This window comes from Varroa destructor, unplaced genomic scaffold, assembly GCF_002443255.2.
Source record: "Varroa destructor unplaced genomic scaffold, Vdes_3.0 BEIS01000004.1, whole genome shotgun sequence".
Taxonomy (NCBI): domain Eukaryota; kingdom Metazoa; phylum Arthropoda; class Arachnida; order Mesostigmata; family Varroidae; genus Varroa; species Varroa destructor.
In genome coordinates this window covers 13,460,171-13,479,943 of record NW_019211457.1, presented here as the reverse complement: position 1 = coordinate 13,479,943, position 19,773 = coordinate 13,460,171, and the positions used below count along the sequence as shown (strand labels likewise).

Below are 19,773 nucleotides of genomic sequence, written 5' to 3'. Positions count from 1 at the left end.
TTTTAGTTTCCTCGTTAGACAAACAGCAATGAAATAAGGTCGAACTTTCTGAACAAATCTTGAAATATACGATCGTATTGATTCTGACACGCCGTCGCAATGCTGAAATCAGAGTGTCGATGGTTGTGTGTGTTTGACGCTGCCCCTAAGTCAGTCGGGACTTTATTAGGTTGGTTTGAGGGCAACGGCGAAGCCTAAAATGCTTTTCTTTGTCTTACTTATAATTTCACCTGTCTAGAAACAAATTGACAAAAGAGTAACACAAGAAAAGTAGAATTACAGTCATGCTATCATAATTTTTCAAATAAGTGTAGCTATTTAAACATGGTCTATCTATAAATAAACACACAATTTACAGCGAATCAACACTATAATACAGAAAATGTTTTGATATATTTTGACAATTTTCTAAATATCTTAGTGTAGACCGAATATATTCAAATACTCTTCCTTAGCACGCGCTCTTTCTTCAATCGGAGGAAGGTCAGGAGAAATGCCTCTACTTTGTCTATCTCTGATGACTCGAGTCTGAAAGCAAAATAACATCACATTTCAATTATCATCGAAGCACATATTGTTTTCGTGTACTCAACTGGGATCGACCAAGAGTTTGCTCATGTATCCGCTAAACCACCTTTAAGCTTTTTAGAGCGACAAAATCATAAGTGGAACTTTACAACTTCTGTATTAAATCAGTGGATCTATGAACACTAGTAATATGCAAGGGTCAAATAGCCTCTGAATAAGGGACTTTATTTCACAATCCTAACTTCATATCATAGCGGAGGGCAAACAGGCAACTTCTAGCTTCTAAATATGAAAAGTCTACTGTTTAAAACTATTGCTGCTTTGCTTTTTACCCGACTCTTTTTTTGGAAGCCTGCAGTATCTTTCGAATGAAAAGCGGCTAGACACACGAAGAATTTGCACTAAGCGATTACGAATTGAGGTTAATTACAATGTGTTCCTTATTGCATGGGTGTTTCATTAACATAGAATAATGTGTCCACTGAATGTCTCATAGGTCAAAAGGCACACTCCTTACTATTGCGCGATCAAGGTTTCGGAAGACTGGTGCCTAAAAGGAGGTCCTCGATGACGTAACTGAAACTTGCTAGCATCAAAAGTCTACGCACATGTAACCTTGAGTCACTCACCCAAAACACTTTGCAGCGTTTGTAATTTAAGAATTGCAGGCCACATTTGTCTTTATCGTAGCCGTTTTGCTCCAAACATTTTAAACTGATTTCTTGTTCCTGAAATAAAATTGAATATTTTGTTGTCGTCACTATCTCTCAATAACACTGGCAATGTATACAGTAATACAGCAAAGCATCGTAAAAGGCGTAATACTTAAATATACGATGTTGGTCCAACTTTCAAACACGCCCCGTCCTAGCCCAATCTTCAAATATTTCAATGAGGAAACAACCTTTCTTTAACAAAGCTACAAGTGTAAATGACTGGTTTGATTCGTAGATGCTATATAGGGATTCGAACCACGAGCCTCTACGGTGTTAATAATTTACGTCACCTTAGTTGTAGCTTACCAAAATTCAGGCTCTGTTCTTGGCACACGCGCGTCTATCTGACGTCAGCTACAGACCAGCTCGAATTATGAAATCATGATTCGAGCCCGAAGGGAAAGATTAGTCCAGTTACTATTTATTTATTCATCAGTTGCTTATACTGTGTTGACATTATGTGTACGATGGAATTAATTTCCACTTACAAATAGACAACAAAATAAATTAGTACTTATCACTTCTTGATTGATATCGTTTTCAAATAAAAATTCCGACGGTTATTACATATATTTGCAGTTACACATAAAGCACTGTTATTGTTATCATTATTGCATTGAACAAGCCAAACAAATTTTATATGAAGTACCGACCCAACTTACCCGAAGACAGGGGTTGTTTTCGTTTTGGTCTTTTCGCATATTAGACTTAGACATCGTGAAAGCGCAACTTCTATTTGACAAAAACTCCGCTAAAATCTAACAAACTTCGTTCAAGATATTCGACACACCTACGGGTTAACTGCGGCAATGAAGGTTTCATACATATATGTAATCCCTTTTTCAAGTTTCATTCATTCACGGAAATGTCTGTCATATCGTTGAAGAAGAATTTTCGAAGTAACTCGCGTAAAGTGGTAGTCTAAGTTTGAATTAGCTGACACCACATGTTTATTTATTATGTAATTCGGTAAAAAAGCTTTTAGATTAGCTTTGGGAACGCGTGATTCATTGTCGCTTCAATGTCGTCTGTTTGTCAGTGCGGTTGTTACCATTAGTAGCAGACGGTGTTTTTTTGGCCCTCACTGACGCCAAATCTTTCCTGCTGTTTATATCGCGCTAGTTGTCTAACGTGAGTACCAGTTTTTAGCGTCAGGCACTGTGTTAGTTAAATACTGCTTTGGATGGTTGAGTATTAACCTGAAAAAACGAAATGTATCTATACCTAGTTCCGAACCTAAATTACCTCACGCATTTTCAAGTTTTGTAGGCAAACACGGTACTGCGAAACCACTAAGGGTAAAAACGTTCGTATCTGCAGTATGTCTTATACTCCAAGTACGCAATCCCGTAATCGTACTATAGACGGCTGATCTTGTGCAGCACGACATGAAGCTTGCTTGTGCCCGAATTCTGTCGACTGTCTAAGTTTGGCCAAAACGTAAGCCACTGCACTATAACGGAATAGCAACTTCGCCATAGCAGTATTTGGCTGAGGTGTATAGAATGCACCACAAAGTGGTCTCGCAAAATGCTATGTAAATTATGAGGCTACATAATTGACCGAGTAAGACCAAAAAAGATATATTTTAATGTTATATTCGCATAGTTCCCTATATAGCATGAAATATATAACGAAACATGATGCACGATAATTTTTATAAACTGTTGTTTGTTTATTGAGTAAAATAGGTATATATATAAATTGTATAAAAAAATATATATATAATGTGTATTTCTTATCGAAGAAATCTGACTGGCAGCTTTTGCCACTAGAAGCGTGACAGAATTTTCGAAAAAAATCGAATACGGGTCCTGATGTAGAGGGCAGAGGTTAAAGTAGATGGAGCTGAACTGCATCAACGTCATATCGGCCATTCCAGATTATGCAAACAAAAAAGTTTTTATAAACACATTTCCTAGTTTTTTTTATTATCTTCCAAAAAGTTAATTGATATTCCACTTATTATTTAGAATTATTCAGTCAGTTAACTCGTAATTGGTTGTATTGGCATTTCTTCTTCGTCCTTTATATATATATATATATATATATATATATATATATATAATTGTTTATTTATCTATAATTGTACCGCCTCGATTTCTTTAGTTATTTATTGATTGAAGCTGCCCGTTGCCACAACAACGTCGGACAACAAGCGGGCGCAGCTTTCACCGGGGTCATTAGGTTGCACCGCACTCTCGATTGGTGTTTAATGTTGGCGGGTCCATCATAGGGTCGATTCACGCAGTAATCGCTAGAATTTGCGCAGAAAATACGTCCAACAATAACAACATAGAACTGACCTCTTCTCCTTTCGCAGCATTGGATTTGCTTCTTATATTTTTAGCACTATTTTCCTGAAGAAGAAAAAACGGCCTGACACGACAAAGTGTGACGACGATGTCACATCCAATTACGACAGAGTTGTGAAAGAACTACATTATTAATAATGCATAATTGAATGTCATACATTCTATTCATTCCTTAATCCATTTTTAGCCATATGTAAGTAAGATCTTGTTTTGGAAAATTTGACTGTTAAAAAATTCAATGGACTCGAACGCCTCGATGTTCGCCCCATATCTATGAAACAAAGCCCTCCAATCCTATATTCATACAGAAAAATTGACAACCAGTTTAGACGCTGATTTTCTCTACTGTTCTAGCGTTATGTTTTTGACGCTGACGACATGATTGATTCCCGCGAGATCGACGTTGTGTCTCATATACCTTCTGTATCTATCCCACATTCGATACATGACATTACTCATCTCTTGCGTCATACAACGGGTCAAAATGAATATTGTGATAAAAATGGGGTAAAGGTCCACAGAAAATCCTCGTCCACCATTGAGAACAACACCGCCTTTCTTCAGTAACACGTACTCCAAGTTCCCGTCTTGGACTAAAGCTTCTGAGGGGATGCGTTAGGGCTATCCCACTCTGTGCATTGTCGAGATCGCTTTGTTCACTCTTCTCCGTTTGCCTGCGTGCTTGCATATTATGTCTATTCATGTATCTATATTTTAAAGGTATTATTTGTTTTGCGTTCGAAGCCGACGCAATTTTAATATTGAGACAAAATAGGTAGCGCCTCAAGACGGCAAAGAACTCCTTAGTTTAATAACAATGTGTTAATTAACGGTCATTAACGGTTCATAACGGATTTGTTATCGTTGCTTAAACTAACTTATCGCCGTGAAACATTAGTCGATCATTGGTGCGCTGTTGCGGACTTCTACACGAGGTATATCATTGATTTTTCATTAACTGCCTCTTCGGTTTTTGCAGACTAAGCCGCGTACGACAAGTGCACTGAACAATCAATGTCGTTGTTATATTTTCAAACTAAAGGCAGCAGCAGTACCGAAATATTCATATGCATTTGTATATATATGGCAATGAGTGTTTGTACAATATATACAACATGTTAAGGTGCGAATGATAGGAACTATGCAATTATCGTTGATCGCTACACGTCGGCTGTGAGCTTTAGTGACGTTTGCTATTTCATCATGTATATGTATATATAGGATTTTTTAATGGAAAAAATTGCTTACGAAGAAACTCATGATTTTTCGATTAGAACGAAATTCAAAATTCCTAGAGGCAAACCGAATACAAAAACTAGGACTAGATTTTTCACCATATCGGAGTGAAGTTTTTTTATCGACGCACTTAACGGGCCGGGTATAATACTCGATGAAAATTATCAAATTTATAAGGAAAAAATGTAGGACGGCCTTAAATATACTGTATTCGTTAAAATGTTCAGTAAATAAGAAGCAAAGATATAAACTTGTATTTGTCGTATCAAACTGAATCAAGTTCGTACGTTACCCACCAGTTGAATAGTGAAATGAGTAAAAGGTATTTTTCGAAATCAGAGCAAATTGTACATAGAATAGTATATATATACTGACAGAAACGTTTCGAAAACGCCTTCAACTAATTGCCTCGACGCTTCACGACCATTTTGGCACTGGTGTTGATGTTAAGGAAAATTTTCATTACAAAAATATTTGATCCATATCCATCGCGTTACTTTTTCTCGTCCATTCTTGGGATCAAACGAACATGATAATCAACGATTCCTCGATAATGAATTCCTGGTCCTTGGTACGGCGTAAGTTCAATGTAACTGATACTTACTAACGGCCAACGTGCATCGGGATGTACAAGAGGCCCTGAGCTTAGCTAACAAACTTGTCGAATTCGAAATCTATTATTAGCAACAAAAGCAATTCGTTTGAAGACTAGCAACTTCATTGTTTATAACACGGGAAAAGCTCAGTGTTCTCTCACTGAACGAGTAATAATAGCAGTCGAACAAGATATAGCCATATCGAAATAAATGCGGTTAGATACAGTGGGACCTAAAACTAGACACATGTATATATATATATATATATATATATATATATATATATATATATATATATATACGCAAAGTATTGTGTAAAGTGCTATTTGTACAAGTGACGTCAACTAGCATAGCTTCATCGGAGATCTTTCGCTAACATGCCGTATATTTATAGCCCGAGATTGGGGCAGCATCTTCTTTTGTTGTTGCACAAACGTTTTTTGAACTAATAGGTGCAGTTTGAACATTTTAAAGTCAAAGGGGCCGCCTTCGATCATTATGGTACTCGCATCATAATCAACTAACAATGGTGAACCAGTACATGGAACATTTATAGTTCAATCCCGATCAAACAATAGAGTCTAATGCTTTTTGAGAAAGTAGTGGGATTTTGTCAAGTGGTTTGTTTCACCTTCCACAATTTCAAGGTAAACAAAGTTTGCATCTGGTCAGAGTTAAACTCTGAATTTTTTGGACCCTAATTTTGTAGATCTGCCACAACAAATTCTATCGTTCATTGCATGAACGAACTCAATTATCTCATAAACTCATGTATGACCTATGTCATAGTTGGGTAACAAAGCCACCAGCAACAAGTGTGGTAAAATAACTAACCACGTTAGATTTAGGTAGTTAATGGGGAAAATCTTCAACGTCAAAGAACACACCTTTCAGTTTAATGAGAATTATGATTCAACAATTGACTTTAACGACCATCAACATTACCAAATGACTTGACCAATCAAGCTATATTGTACTGTCCCGTATCTCCTCTCTCTGTCCGAGATAATGACCAATTCCGATAAATGAATTACGTACCCTTCGTACGATTGTTTGTATAGTTGTTTACCTATGTATTTCTCTGTATATTTCTTTGCGTATACGTCGACTAGTGCCGTTCTGCTAAATGAGATCAGGTACTGTTTGCACTTTGCTCTGCTAACACCCCAGTTATAGCCTATAATATTTAAACTATACCTCCGAGGTTTGGTACTTCGTTTCACCGTTGTCAAAGTTCACTTTCTAAGGTGAGGTGTCTCTGGAGCTAATATTGAGCCCATTGCTTTCTAAATGAGGTAGATGGTATTCAGGTAGGTCAATTCTATAAATGTAACATTTTATATAGTAGCTGTACAGTATGTATATCGGCATGCCTGGTTACTGACGGCTTCGTCTTCAAAATTGGTTTTGTCAGTGAGTTGTACGGAGGCAAAGTTGTCTAATCAGTTCAGTCGAAATAGGTTACGTTGTATATATGTATTCGTAGAGGCTTTCTCCTCGCCGACATGTTGCTGTCGACTGTCAGTCCTTGCACGCTCTTACTAGAGTGCAATGTGTCAATAGTTTTTTTTTTCTAATTATGATTTGTAGGATTAGATCATACAAGATATTAGCGAATTCGAAGCCTCGGAGAGACATCTTTTTGTGATCTTACAGGGGCTACAGACTGCCAACGTTTCATAGACTATCGAACAGTTTGCTCCTGTTGTTGCTCGATAGTCTTATAAAGAAAACCGGAAGATGCAGTGGGCTGTCGCCTTTGCATTTTCAGGATCTCATGAATCGTAAGGCACTGGTACTAAACAATATGAACAATAATGCTGTCTGAAGTCTATGTACGTCCTACTCGGCTTACTGTATCAAAGGCGCTTCATAATACCGATCGTTAGAATCAATGCCGATAAACTTTGACAACTCTCAACTTCTTTGTTTTTGGCTGAGGTGAATTTCCTCTTTGAGGGGTTGGTGTACTAAAATACCATTCACCTATTCACTTTCATGGAAACACGGATATCGGTACGGATCTTTCGATTAGAGTGTCATCGGGTAGCACTTATTGAAAGGCTTGACTAAAGTGGGGCAAAGGTGAGCCAAGGCCGTCGGCTAGCGGTGGAGTTAACGGGGTTGTCGTCTGAGGTGATGTCGGAGACAGGGGTGAAAGTCCCCCCTGGCCTCCACCAGAACTTGGCCCAACGCTATAGTAATTTCCAACTCCAACGCCGATTCCAACAGGCGGATTCTGTGAGATAATCGGCATGAGCGTAAAATATGAATTATTGGATGTGGAACTCGGATGGAAATCTGATGTCATACTGGGCAAACCCGCATTAGTTGTAATTGCATTCGTCGATGAGGATGGCAAAGATGTGAGCGTCGCCATTGACGGCAAAGGGTCGCCTCCTTTTAGGGTCAAAGGCACCGCATTGCGGTTTTCATCGTCAACAAAGTACGAGCTAAATGATGGTGAAAGATAGGCCGCAGGCGTCGCTGAGGAAGTTGCAGGCCACGAGGGATGTGATACGAGTGGGTCCTTTCCCGATTGAAGAACGCTGACATTCAAGTTGACGTTAAGGCCACCTGCGCCGTTTAAGCCGCCAAGGCCAGCACCCGCCGGGAGGACGGTCACCGATGGAGGGGAGTTCACGACAAGTTGATGATGACTGTTGCTGATCGTCGAAGTCGATGCAGCCAGAGGTGTAAGCAATTGGGGCGGTTGAGGGATGGCAACCACTTCATCGAGCTGGAATTGAGCCGCAGTTCCGGCGACCTGCGCAGGTGATAGCTCACTATAGCTGAACGCCAATTGTTGTTGCTGCTGTTGGCCGGATCCTTCTGCCTTAACCAGAACTGGGGTTCCAGGGGTGCCCGGGGGAGCGGATGAGTGGGGGTGTGAATGACCTGATGACTGCATTATCACTTGCTGTTGGCTCGACATGGATGGTCCAAGAAGTGGACTTTGGGGCGGGGCAGGTTCGGGTGGAAGTAGCCCGGTCGTCGAGCTCACACCGGGATCAGATAAGGGAACAGATGAGTTTGGCACAAGGGCCTGGCTCCCGCTGCCGTTGCCCACAACGTTCGATTGGAGTGCTCCCTGATTGCTTGATACGAGGCCGCTACTCACTGAGATCGTGTTGTTGTTCGTGGCACTTGGGTTGTTGTTGTTGTTATTATTATTATTGTTATTATTGCCGCCTCCAGTCGTCCCGTTTGTGTGGGTTTTCTTCGTGTGCCGCACGAGATGGTCTTTACGACCAAACTTTTGCGGACAGTATTGACAGACAAAATTCCTTTGGCCCGTATGGACAACCATGTGGCGTTTGACATCTTTACGCGTAAAAAATGACCGGTCACAGCGTTCACATTTGAATTTGCGTTCTGCAAATGGAAAAACACGATAATATACTCATGAAAAAAAATGTTAGCTTACTTATACTATTAAAAAATGTCAGTGGGCGGAGTTGAATGACGTATCATGATTGGCTAAATTGAGCTCAAGTAATTATTATGCGGCATATTACTAATAAGTACACAGTATTCACTCACGCTTCATGATTCGGCTACCAGGTGAGCCCGGTGTCGAATGCACCTTCAGATGTAAAATGGCCTCGTCACGGCTAGCGAAAAACTTCCCACAGAGTTGACACTGGGGATCGCCCTGCGATTCCTGGGCGTGTAATGCCATATGCTTTGTCAGTTCGAGTCGTGATAGGAACTCCACACCACAGAAGTCGCATTCGAGTATTCCTCGATCCTGTTGATGGGAGTCAATGTGCTCCTCCAGAAGGTCCTTTGAATCGAAGGTGGAATCACAGAGTGGGCACTGTTGAGAAAGCATCGAATAGAACGATGACCATTCAATTACCTTATACGGTAAACGCTACGTGTGATTAGAACTTCGAAGATCCATATTATAGACATAATAAATTGGTAATAACATGAGTATTTGGTTTTAATCAAAACCATGTGTCTCTTTGAAGGAAACATGCCTGGTAGGAAGCATGCATGTAGGCATCGTTAATAGTTTGCATCCGGTCATACTATACAACTATGAAAAGTTCCTTACTTTCTCGGTTTTTCTATAAAACATCTAAAAAAGAAGCAAAACTCTTCATTGAGCTACATAATTATAGACGTAAGTATCGGTAAGGTGGTAACTGAATGTCGTAGGTCGCCATATCCGTTTGTGGCGCGAACTTTTATGCAAGCAAGAGAATTTTTAAACTAAGATCGCAAAGTCTTAGATTCAGCAACGTTCTTGTCGGCAGTGACATGCGAGTTTGCTGAATGGCTGCGCGATAACGCATCGTAGCAGCATTGATTGAAGTTTGTAAAGTTTTCCCTTAACGTGTCTTGTTGAGATACCTACAACAATCTTTTAAAATTTCTTAGCTTTTATCGTTTTATTTTGCGAAGCAGATTTACGGAAGTTTCCGTATAACTGGTAGTCAGTGCCTAACTCTGATTACGTTCTTGCAAGATGACACTTAATTTTTTAACTACCTTCTTGCGACGGTACTTGCGGGTAATAAAACAGCCGTTTTCCACTTTGTGACAACGGCAGGGAACACGAATGATTTAAGTATGTAATTTAAAGGGCGACTGATATTTGATAGTATTTAAAATAAAGTTATTATTCGATAAAAGAAAACGCCTGAAATGTTTTTCGCATCCTCTTAGCTTATAACATACGTGATTAAACAAAACAAGTTTTAAAAGTATTTTCTAATTTTAATCTAGATGTGGCTTATTTCCGCAGGGGGTTTGCTTATCTTCTCTAATCATTTGCAGAGTACACACTCGTTGTATTAAGAAACAGCTTTGTATATCCTAACTGCCGTATCAGTATACAATATGTAAAAATAGAAACGCTACTACGCTTAGTGATTACGCTAGTGATTGCCCACAAATGTTCCTCCAGGAAACGCTATAGCGTGCAATTCGTTAGACTGCCTTTATGGCTGACACAAATTACATTTATCGATCAAACTATCATCAGTCAAAGTCGAACGCGTCTAGGCACCAAAAATCGCCTAACATTCCGAACTTCCATTTAAGAACAACGCAGCGTATTCTGTGTTGTCCGTTGCTCCTGTTACCTTTCGAGCGGTGGCTAAGCATTAAACTAGCTGGGTTCGCCTAGTAACGCTAATGGCTAACCTAGACGAATCGCCAAGGCTTCGCTGCGTAGTTCTTCAAGAACTGAACAACCGAATTTGTAGCTCGGTGGCTGACTCGGCGCTAAAAGAGCTTCATCTCGTTTATTTAGGGACAGAGACCTGAGCACAAGAGGAGCATTAGACGCAATGCGTATCAGGGGGTAGTCGACGGATCGATTCTGACGAATCTCGATGTTTTGTAGAAGCTTGTGCGGGTGTAATTTACTTTAGCCATAATTATTCCTTTGTACTTGTTAAGGTCATTGACATTATGTATTGGTTGATTACTGAGTCGAGTCGAACAGAACGTTGAAATTCAGCGATTCTGTTCCCTTTATGTTCAGTTTCTTGCTATAGATCAAAGAAAATTAAGTAACAGTTAATAGTTAAAAAAAAAGCCGAAACCTTTCCTGATATTTATAAAATATACTCTATTGGGTTTCGAATTTGTTATATATTATATTGACATGCACGTATAATTTAAAATGTTAACTTCTTAAATTAAAATTGTTAATTTTTTCTAAACCAAAAGCATAATAATCAACTCCCACAAAAAATGATAAAACATTTCAACCTTACCGGGTAGACCCCATCATGATTTGCAGGCTCATCGAGTCCTTGATGCCCTGGAGGTCCTGGCCCTACCAGGCCCTGATAATCGGGTGGCATCATTTGATCGTGCGCTGTAAGCATATGCTCTTGCAAAAGTGGCTCGCTAGCGAATGTCAAGCCACAGCCCTTTGCCGGACAACTGCACAAGTAGTCTCGCCACTCCACGCCTGAAATTCCCGTAGAGAAGAAATATAATATTCGCGATGTTATTAGTAACCCGAAGAGCAATCAGGAGATTTTCGTCAAAATTTAGTGAAAACTGACTAGAGAAAATAACAAAGAAAAATAAAGATAGTCTCCAAAAATTATAGCATCTGTCCCCTACAAATCTTCGAAAAAGGGATAGTTCATCGTAAAGAATTTTCTGATTTTTTTATGCTCGCTTTAGTTTATTACATGACCAAAACCATTCGACGATACCTAATTGTTGCGTAGTAAATGGACATACTAAAACATTTCTCGAATGTGCTCTTTCTCGTTCTTTACCGCTTAGCGAGGCAACGGCGATAAGAGGTTCCAAGACTTTAATCTGCTCGTCCGGATTTTCGTTTCCGAGGTCGTTCGAGTTTGCAATAATATTATTATTATTATTATTATGAATATTGATGCTGCTATGGTCGTTATGGCTGGTCTCGTGGTTCGGTATTTGGATCTGGATTTCGATTTGGTCATGGGCCTGCGGGACGCGCAGTGAACAGGCGTCATGCATGATACATCTGGTACTCGTGAGTGCCGTCAGTGGTTACATCGGGAACCTTGTCATGTCTGAAAAGATGCTTAACTGAATTAGAAAGGGTGAGAGTCAGTTCAATAGTAATTCAATAAGATAACCTTTAAAATTTGTATTGCTTGAATCATATCAACATTGGGTGATGTCGATCCATTTAAGCGGAAGGATTATTAGGTGTTGGCTTTGCTTGTACAAAAAAAACACATATACTTATAGAAGTAAAGATTTTGCGTAAAAGCAATTTTGTTAGTATACTACTTCGACTTCAAGCTCAACAATTGTAGATTTTTCTGGTATGCTTGTAAGCGTACAAGCTTAATAAGGTAATTTCATCTAAGTAGACTTCAAAGACACGTTCCATGTAAATAATAGTAACTCAGTTTCGACCCTGGGGTGTTGATGGGTAATTCAGATTTGGTTTGTTCATGGGTCTCACAGTTGGCGGCATCGTTGGCAGCCAATGACGGATGTGCATCCACCATTTTCAAACCCTGCTCCCCTAAAATAAACTAAAAGCCTTTGAAGACGTTCCAGGCGGAATTTGTGCGTTCAGGATCAAATGTCTAGAATTGCTAGTGTAATCAAATTAAATTGCTACACTTTAAGCCCTATTCTTCACCAAACTAGTAGATACCCCTAGTTCAGTGTAACTATCAAATAGGACCCAACGTCATTCCAGTATTCGATTTGACGTTAAATACCTAGGTACTGTTCTGTAAGATATATCAGCATTATCACATGATCCTGTCTACAAGAATCCACTGACGAACTGTATAGGGTAACATTATTTAGGCAAAACGAGTGCTTTATTCGGCCAAATAGATTAATTTCACTCTATCGATTCGCCGTGGACCATCGTTACACAATTAAAATAGCTGTTCTGGTGGTGCGAGGTACTGCGTTTGTTCTCAGCACGATTCGTATCAAGATCGTGTGCCTATTTCAGAACGTTTACCTGGTCTCCGTAGGACCTTGCGCTGTGAGCCGAATCCCCTCCGTACAGACCGTGCAGCCTTAATTTTATATCGTATTGTATTCACCTGGACCGGCAGGTACACGGAAACATACCAAACTCGTGGACAGAACAGAGCGTCTCTATCAAACAGCAATTTCTACCTAGTTTCGTGAGGTCACGATTCGGTCCCGGCAACTGGACGGCAACAACGAAAAGGTAACATGGCAGCACGAAAGTGGCCAAGAAAACTTGTCCCGTGAAAAACAGATGCTGTTTTTTTCTACTACAACAACAACAAACATATATTATTCATTAATGTGAAACACGAAACATATGTCAGCTGGCTATATAGAATAATTACTAACATTATACCATGCACGCTTTGAATGTACACATGTATTGGATTGAGATAAAAAAAAAAAACAATCTTAACGATAACGTTAAGCAACATATCACTTTGGATCTAGTTCTTTGTATATCCTGTTCTTGCCGGTAATTGCTGACCTAAAATGAAAAGGCTCTACATGTGATAATGCGAACTGAAAGTATCGATTCAAGTATTTGATGTTGTTAGTAGTATTGGCAGACCATAGTTTGTTCCCGTGAGGGACTGAAATTCTTCCTTGGATCTAAAAGCTCAGCAGAGCACCTACAGAGTAGAATTTCGACGGGTGATTCCTGATTCGACCTGTCTTTATATCCATACTTCGTGTGTGTACATTTAACCAATCAAACTTTGGCAGGTGGTCATCTCCACGAACCTGTGCATGCATTAAATCTCTGTAGCTAAGGGTTCAAGCATCGCACCAACCCTGCATGGCTTGTCATCTACTGACGAGGTCGCGACGAATATGCGTATACCTAGCAAACGTTGCACGGCCTTCAACCTAACCTGTCACATCTGGTTGTAGCCGACTGCAAATGCCGCGTTGGCGACGATCAAGACAAGGTCTAAATTCAAGGAGGCAGTAGCAGGTAACAACATCCAGTCTATAGGCAAGTGGATCGTCAGCAATTCTTATGTTGAACCTAAGCTGGATGCGCGTCGTATTCATATTCCTTTTTTTGACGACCTAACAAACGAAACAGCTCTGAACCCTCCAGAAACACCTCCGTTCATTACTGTTCCTTTAGCCTATAACTTTGCCTCTGTGTATCTGTCGGTCTCTGAATCTGTGTGTGTCTCGTAAGTATTGTGCGACTTGCAAACTGAGAAAACTGCCCCCGAGAGTAGAGCACATCGAATGCCCAACAAAGGTCGCTGCTCTCCAGTGTTTCGGTGGCACACTGTCTGCTAGTTTGGGTTGAGCGTCGTCCGCCAGTTTTAGGTCGTCCAGTCAAAGCCCCTGATAGGCTGGCCCCTCGTCTAATGCCCGGCGGTTAAAACCTCCTTCTGTACCCCCACTACCCCAGAGAGAAGGCGTCCTGTCTACCAGACGAATCTGGTCAAGTCTGGTCACCGCTGCTCATGTAGATTCTGTGAATCTACACAGTCACTAGAACCCCATGGCTTTCCCCGCCCTCTCCCCTTAACATATATCTGTGGCAGCATCCACACATACGCTCAGAACCAAGACAGAACCGGCAAATGCATCATCCACCTCGAAGCAGCCAAGTCACCAGTAATGCCGCGTCTGAGCCAGGACCAGCCAGACCTATTGCTGCTGCTGCCGGTCTGAAGATTTAGTTCTTTGCGGTGGATGATTCGTTCGCGACCGGGTTCAGCCGCCGGCCCAGCACGACTGGTGCGTTCAACCAGTACAGCCATCGGTGGTGGCGATCGCCACGCCAGCAAAAACAGCAGCGGCGGCAGAAGCAATCAACGAAAGCGTTCCGAAGTGATGGGACCTACGTACACATGAAAACCTCTATGAAACGGAAGGAGCATGTCTGATCGTCGTTGACGATTCCACAGTGAATAGCAGTAGCAGTGGTTTAAGATTTAGTCGGCCTTTACTTAACCCAGCTAGATCGCTTATTTGAATCCAATAGAACAGATGTCCTAGACCCTGTGCCTTAGTTGTCGGTCGTTACTGCGTCTAAGTCTCCCACCTCGAGTTGGGCCGACGCATCCGCAACGGTAGGCAACGATCACATCGTGGCTGTAGACCCTTCTCGACGACCGGTGAATGAACTGATGGAACGAGAAGCTAGAGACTAAGATCTTCATCGTTGTTCGCTTCTGTCTGTCGATGCTAAATCTAAAGCCCGAAAGCCCGAAGCTCGAATATAAAGAAAAAGGTGACGTTAGCGATGCTGCCAAGCAGGTAGGTAAGTTTGGATCGGCCTGGCGTGCAGTTGGCTTTGGTCGCTGTTGAACCTCAAACACATACATTTAGAACATTGAGCTAGGGCCAGCCAGGACAACATAGGTTCCTCCGGTCCGTTCGTCCCTACAGCATCTACAGATATATTCACGGGCTTGGCTACTAGTCGCTTTGTTGCGGAACCGCTATTCCGGGACACTTCTCTGCGATTCGGGCCATCCTTCTTTGGCCTTCCTCTCGCACCGTCGGTCTCTTCAACTCAGTCGAGCAGGGAAAAAAGCGATCCAAACGGCCAGGACGTTCTTAGGTGACCGACGCTTCTGGTTCTGGCTTAAACTCAGTTATCGTTTAGATTTTAGTCGTTTCAGGTCTTCGGTCAATCTCACCTATGTCGTACGGCCAACACCAAACAGCGAATGGAGGGCGTCGAGGAGAGTTGCTATCGAATGAACACCTGGTCGGCCAAACGAAACGACTAAAGAAATCATCGATCCTCATCGGCATCCAAGGGCCGTCGGCCGGCTTTCGTCAGTCAACAAGGAACTTGAACAGAATCCGGCCGAGGGTCAGAGCAGTCTGAAGATAATATAGAAATGAGAACAGCTACAACCACAGCCACAATGGAAAAGAAGACGACGACGATGACAACAAAAATAATAATAATAATAATATTAGCAATAAACATAACGATAATTTCACCAAGAACAGCTACTGAGGGTCAGAGAGACGCCATTTAACTAACATGACAAAAGGGTATGGCCAAGATGTATAAACAGGTAGTTAAAGGTTGTTGCTGACGTGTTGAGCACGAAAAATCGTTCGCATATTGAATATGAAACTAAAGAGTTTAGCCGCTCATGCGTGGACAAACGAGAGCTACCGACTAGAGATCATTGAAACCTGCAATCTCCCATAGAAAACTGGTTCGTAAATCCTATAATGATATAACCGAGGGCAGATGAAATGATAACCGGGAAAGTAGTTATTACAGAGTGGAAGTTCAGCAATAACGATGTTAACTCTGGCATATGGTTAAACTTGCATAGATCGCCAGAAGAATGATGCGAATCCGCAAGGCAAGTATTATATGAAAAGGATAGAAGGCAATAGCCAAAATGTATTTGTACAGCTTTGTCAAATGCATCATAGTAGCTTACATTTTACCTTAGCTAAACCCTAGGAACGAAACTCAGTTGACTACATTGACGTCTGTAACTGTCCCTTATAATTTAATATAGTTTTTAACCCATTTGCCAGCCTAAACTGCTATATTTGTTTTCTTCGAAGTAACAAATAACGAATTACGAAAAGCGACAAACCCCGAATCATCGAATTCTCCTACCATCGCTGCTCTTCATGTCTCCCTCCCCCTTCCTTTAAATACCTACTTCGACCCATTTTCGTACTTCGACCCATTCGGTTACTGGGTCTCTATCGGCCATCGTTCCCACGACACTTTCATCTGGACTCGTTGTTCTTCTTATTCAAAAAGAACTTTCCTCCGGGGCCACCGCTGCCGATGGCGCTTCTGCCGGGGCTGCTGTCTCGATTTTTTTTTTTAGGGCAAAGCGTCCCCAACAGACTCGACTACTGCCGCTGGAGCATTAGCGGCAAACCCGCCCACCAGCTGACCCAAATAACCAACGTGGGTTGTTCTTGTCTCTGCTAGAGAGGGACTGTGTCAACAATCAACCAGTGAAGCAAGCCGTACAACGGATGGCGCTTCGCTGGCTGCATCGCCGGCAGACGCGGCAAAATACCAACAGCAAACTGCAACAACAAAAGCACATACAGATACACACACAACAACTGTACATCTCGCGCGGCAAGCATTTTGGTTGTGTTTTTGTTTCGCCACGGCTACTGCCTTGAGCTGCCTCTGCTGGACAAAAGGTCCTGCTAGTGACTTTCATCATTAGTCGCAGCAAACCGCTGTTTTTCTCGTTTGTTTCTGCCATCGTTTGGCAGGCTTGTCTACGTCGGTGGACCATTATTCGAATAGTTGGCGGCAGCAGTTTCGCCTCGATTGACGTTGCGACGGCTCGGTGTTGGCTGTTCGGGTTTCGCCATTCTTGGTCGACGGAGTCGCTGAACCGAGACGCTTGACGGTAAAGACGACGTAAATAGCGTCGACGGCAGTTGGGGCAAACGTGTTCGGCCTGCCCTGTTTTCTTTTTGTGCGTCTGCACCGGAACGTTGTTGCTTCTTTACCCTTAATCTTATGTTTCTCCAACTTTTTCTTTTGTAGCTTCGCCTGACCTTCATCGAAGTCTCGTGTCTCGACCACCGAACAAAGAAACGGCGACTAGCGAGCTAATGTGGGGTGAACTGAACCGAGAACTGAAAGCGTCAAACAGAGCCGTCGCGACTGTTGCCGGAACGCGCGCCGTCTCCATCAGCGTCGCCAACGTCAAGTCAGTCTACTCACTTGCAGCAAACCAACAGCGAAAATTGCGGCCGCTGCTGCATCAGGATCAGAAGCGGGACATTAGCCATGGCTTTAGATACAGCAGCGACAGCAGCGAAAGTAATAGACGCGAGGCCTAATTGCCCCCCTGTGGCGGTAGTTCTGTACTTCACGTACCGTAGCAGTCAACAACAGAGAACGTGGATGGATTAACGTTCGAGCAACGGCAGTTCTTCGCTCATCAGCTTGATCGTGTTGGCTGCCTCAAAGCTGTAGTCGGGCTTGGTTGTAGCCTTCGGTCTACGACGGCCGGCACTTCTGACAGTTCGCGCCGGCTCTGTTGATGCCGAGGTCGATGCCATCACTACGTCCGCACTACTGACATAGAAGCCGTCGATTGCTAAAGACCTGGAGAGAGACCTCGTGACCGACTTCATCTCCAAGTGGATCCAGTCCACTAGGCGCATAGCGTATTGTAACATGGTCGTAGGAGCCGTAAATCGACGGGTGGACGAGGAGATTGACTGTGAAGTTACCGATAATGTCGTTGTTGTTGCGGCTGTTGCTGTTGATGCGACGCTGCGGACAAACTACTAAGTATACAGAAATTGGTGCGTACATACCGAACGTATCTGTTACTGGACGAATACTTATGCCGACAGGAACTCTTCGATGTATTGGTTGCTTTATTTTGCGTTAGGCGTAGAACATGTTGTATATGACTCGAAAATATTGCTTGGTGTATTAGTTTCGCCTATCTGTAGGCCTGCATGGTTGCCGCGATAGGGCAAAGTGAAAGCGATTTGGTCGTTTACCGTTATTATTATAGAAAGTAACGTCGATGATACGCCCATACGATGCGATCAGGTATACCATAAGAGAATGTATTGTCAGAAAGCGGGTACTTGAAGATGGCCTAGAATCATACTTATAGAACTAAAACAGCGCATAAGGATCCAAGAGTCAAATCCGAAGGCCTGTGCTGTACCCCCCCCCCCCCTTATGCAGACGATTTTCGTGCGAGGAAAAATTGACGTAGTGTTACTTAGTAGTAATGATTGTATTACTTTGACTCGTTCTAATCCGTTCGACCACCACTGTTCTCCAGCACCTTCCTGTTCGTGCTTTTACTCTTTGTCGATTTATTTATATCGTTTTCCGGTAAAAGCATCGCAGCTCAATAATTCGAATTACACAACATTTTGTTCGGCCCCCCATTATTTTACTCATAAACGAAGACCGTTTCCTTTTCTACTGCCATACCATTCCCGGCCTCGATAAAGTCATTTGGTCTGGTGAATTCGGCCTACATTTACAACGCCGCTTACCAGACCTTCGGCGATGACTCGATCCTTAATTCCTTAGTAGTTTTCACCCCATCTATTACAGTTGCTATGAAGGTATTCCCTAAAGCGAAGCGAGCTTTGCGAAGCGGAAAAACATTATCGAGAGTGCAACGAATGCGGAAGCGGGAACTGTAAAATGTGCAATAACGACTGGCTTAATTGTATCGTCATCACCCATCTTCCCTTATCAATCCCGCTTACTTCACTCAGTGATTATGCTATGTGGATTCCCATGAATTCGGCGCGTTCACGTTCAATATCTGCGACTTGTATCACATTCTGGACCTCTAACCAGTAGTATGTATTATGGAATCTAATAAAATGAAGGTTCCAATCAGGACACCGCAAAATTTTTCTTCATGTTATTCTAATCTTTCTTTGGCCTGTGGCTGAGCGTCGATGAAGTGCGAGGAACTCGGCCAAGGTTATGCACCAATTACTAAATTGAATGGAAGTCGCGGACCAACAGAGAATTTTTTTCTAGTAGCTGTAGTCGAGTGGTTATGCAGGGCTTTAATGGTGCGAAATAAACAGAGCAACCAACAGGAAGGAGGGCGGATAGAAGAAATAGTTTGAATCCAGCTCGTCTTTCCTTATGAATTACGCAACCAGCGGGAAAATTAAGATAATCTGGACGGCTAGGGTGGGCAGGTAAACGGCGCATTATGTAGGCCAAGGTTGCTAGGGCAAGGCACATATATACCATATCGATGTGCTGCCGGTGACTGATAACTGGGTAGTGTTTCGCCATTACATGATAGTGGCAAACAAGAAAGTCCGAGTGACAACAAGTCATAGGCTTGTGATATTCGTTTTTGGCATAAAGGGTACTTGTTTCCTAAGAAAAACCAACTTCCGCCAGAAATCGGGTACAATCAGAAACTAGGAAGAGCTCAACTGAAACGAACC

At 42.1% G+C, this 19,773-nt stretch overlaps 3 protein-coding genes across 4 annotated transcripts in view; 1 reads left to right on the top strand and 2 right to left on the bottom strand.

Moving 5' to 3' along the window:
* Nucleotides 1-351: 351 nt before the first annotated feature.
* LOC111248624 (coiled-coil-helix-coiled-coil-helix domain-containing protein 7) lies at nt 352-2,278 on the bottom strand. Of its 2 annotated transcripts, none has more exons than XM_086987247.1 (3): nt 1,898-2,278; nt 1,158-1,256; nt 352-528 (listed from the first exon to the last, which is right to left on the bottom strand). In XM_086987247.1, exons 1-3 carry the CDS (start codon nt 1,958-1,960, stop codon nt 418-420), a joined length of 273 nt encoding a protein of 90 aa, XP_086843373.1. In that variant the 5' UTR covers nt 1,961-2,278; the 3' UTR covers nt 352-417. The 2 variants fall into 2 exon arrangements, with proteins under 2 accessions (XP_086843373.1, XP_022657012.1); XM_022801277.2 differs by having other exon boundaries at nt 1,907-2,271.
* Nucleotides 1,903-11,868, bottom strand: LOC111249695 (uncharacterized). Its single transcript, XM_022803918.2, has 4 exons — nt 11,646-11,868; nt 11,127-11,326; nt 8,935-9,211; nt 1,903-8,766 (listed from the first exon to the last, which is right to left on the bottom strand). Exons 1-4 carry the CDS (start codon nt 11,866-11,868, stop codon nt 7,445-7,447), a joined length of 2,022 nt encoding a protein of 673 aa, XP_022659653.1. The 3' UTR covers nt 1,903-7,444.
* The window catches only part of LOC111249698 (uncharacterized), a 49,484-nt gene continuing 41,528 nt past the window's right edge, over nt 11,818-19,773 (top strand). Inside the window, exons 1-2 of the mRNA XM_086987246.1 lie at nt 11,818-11,954; nt 12,942-13,060. The gene's annotated coding sequence lies outside the window, so the exon portion shown is untranslated. The remainder of the gene's footprint in view (nt 11,955-12,941; nt 13,061-19,773) is intronic.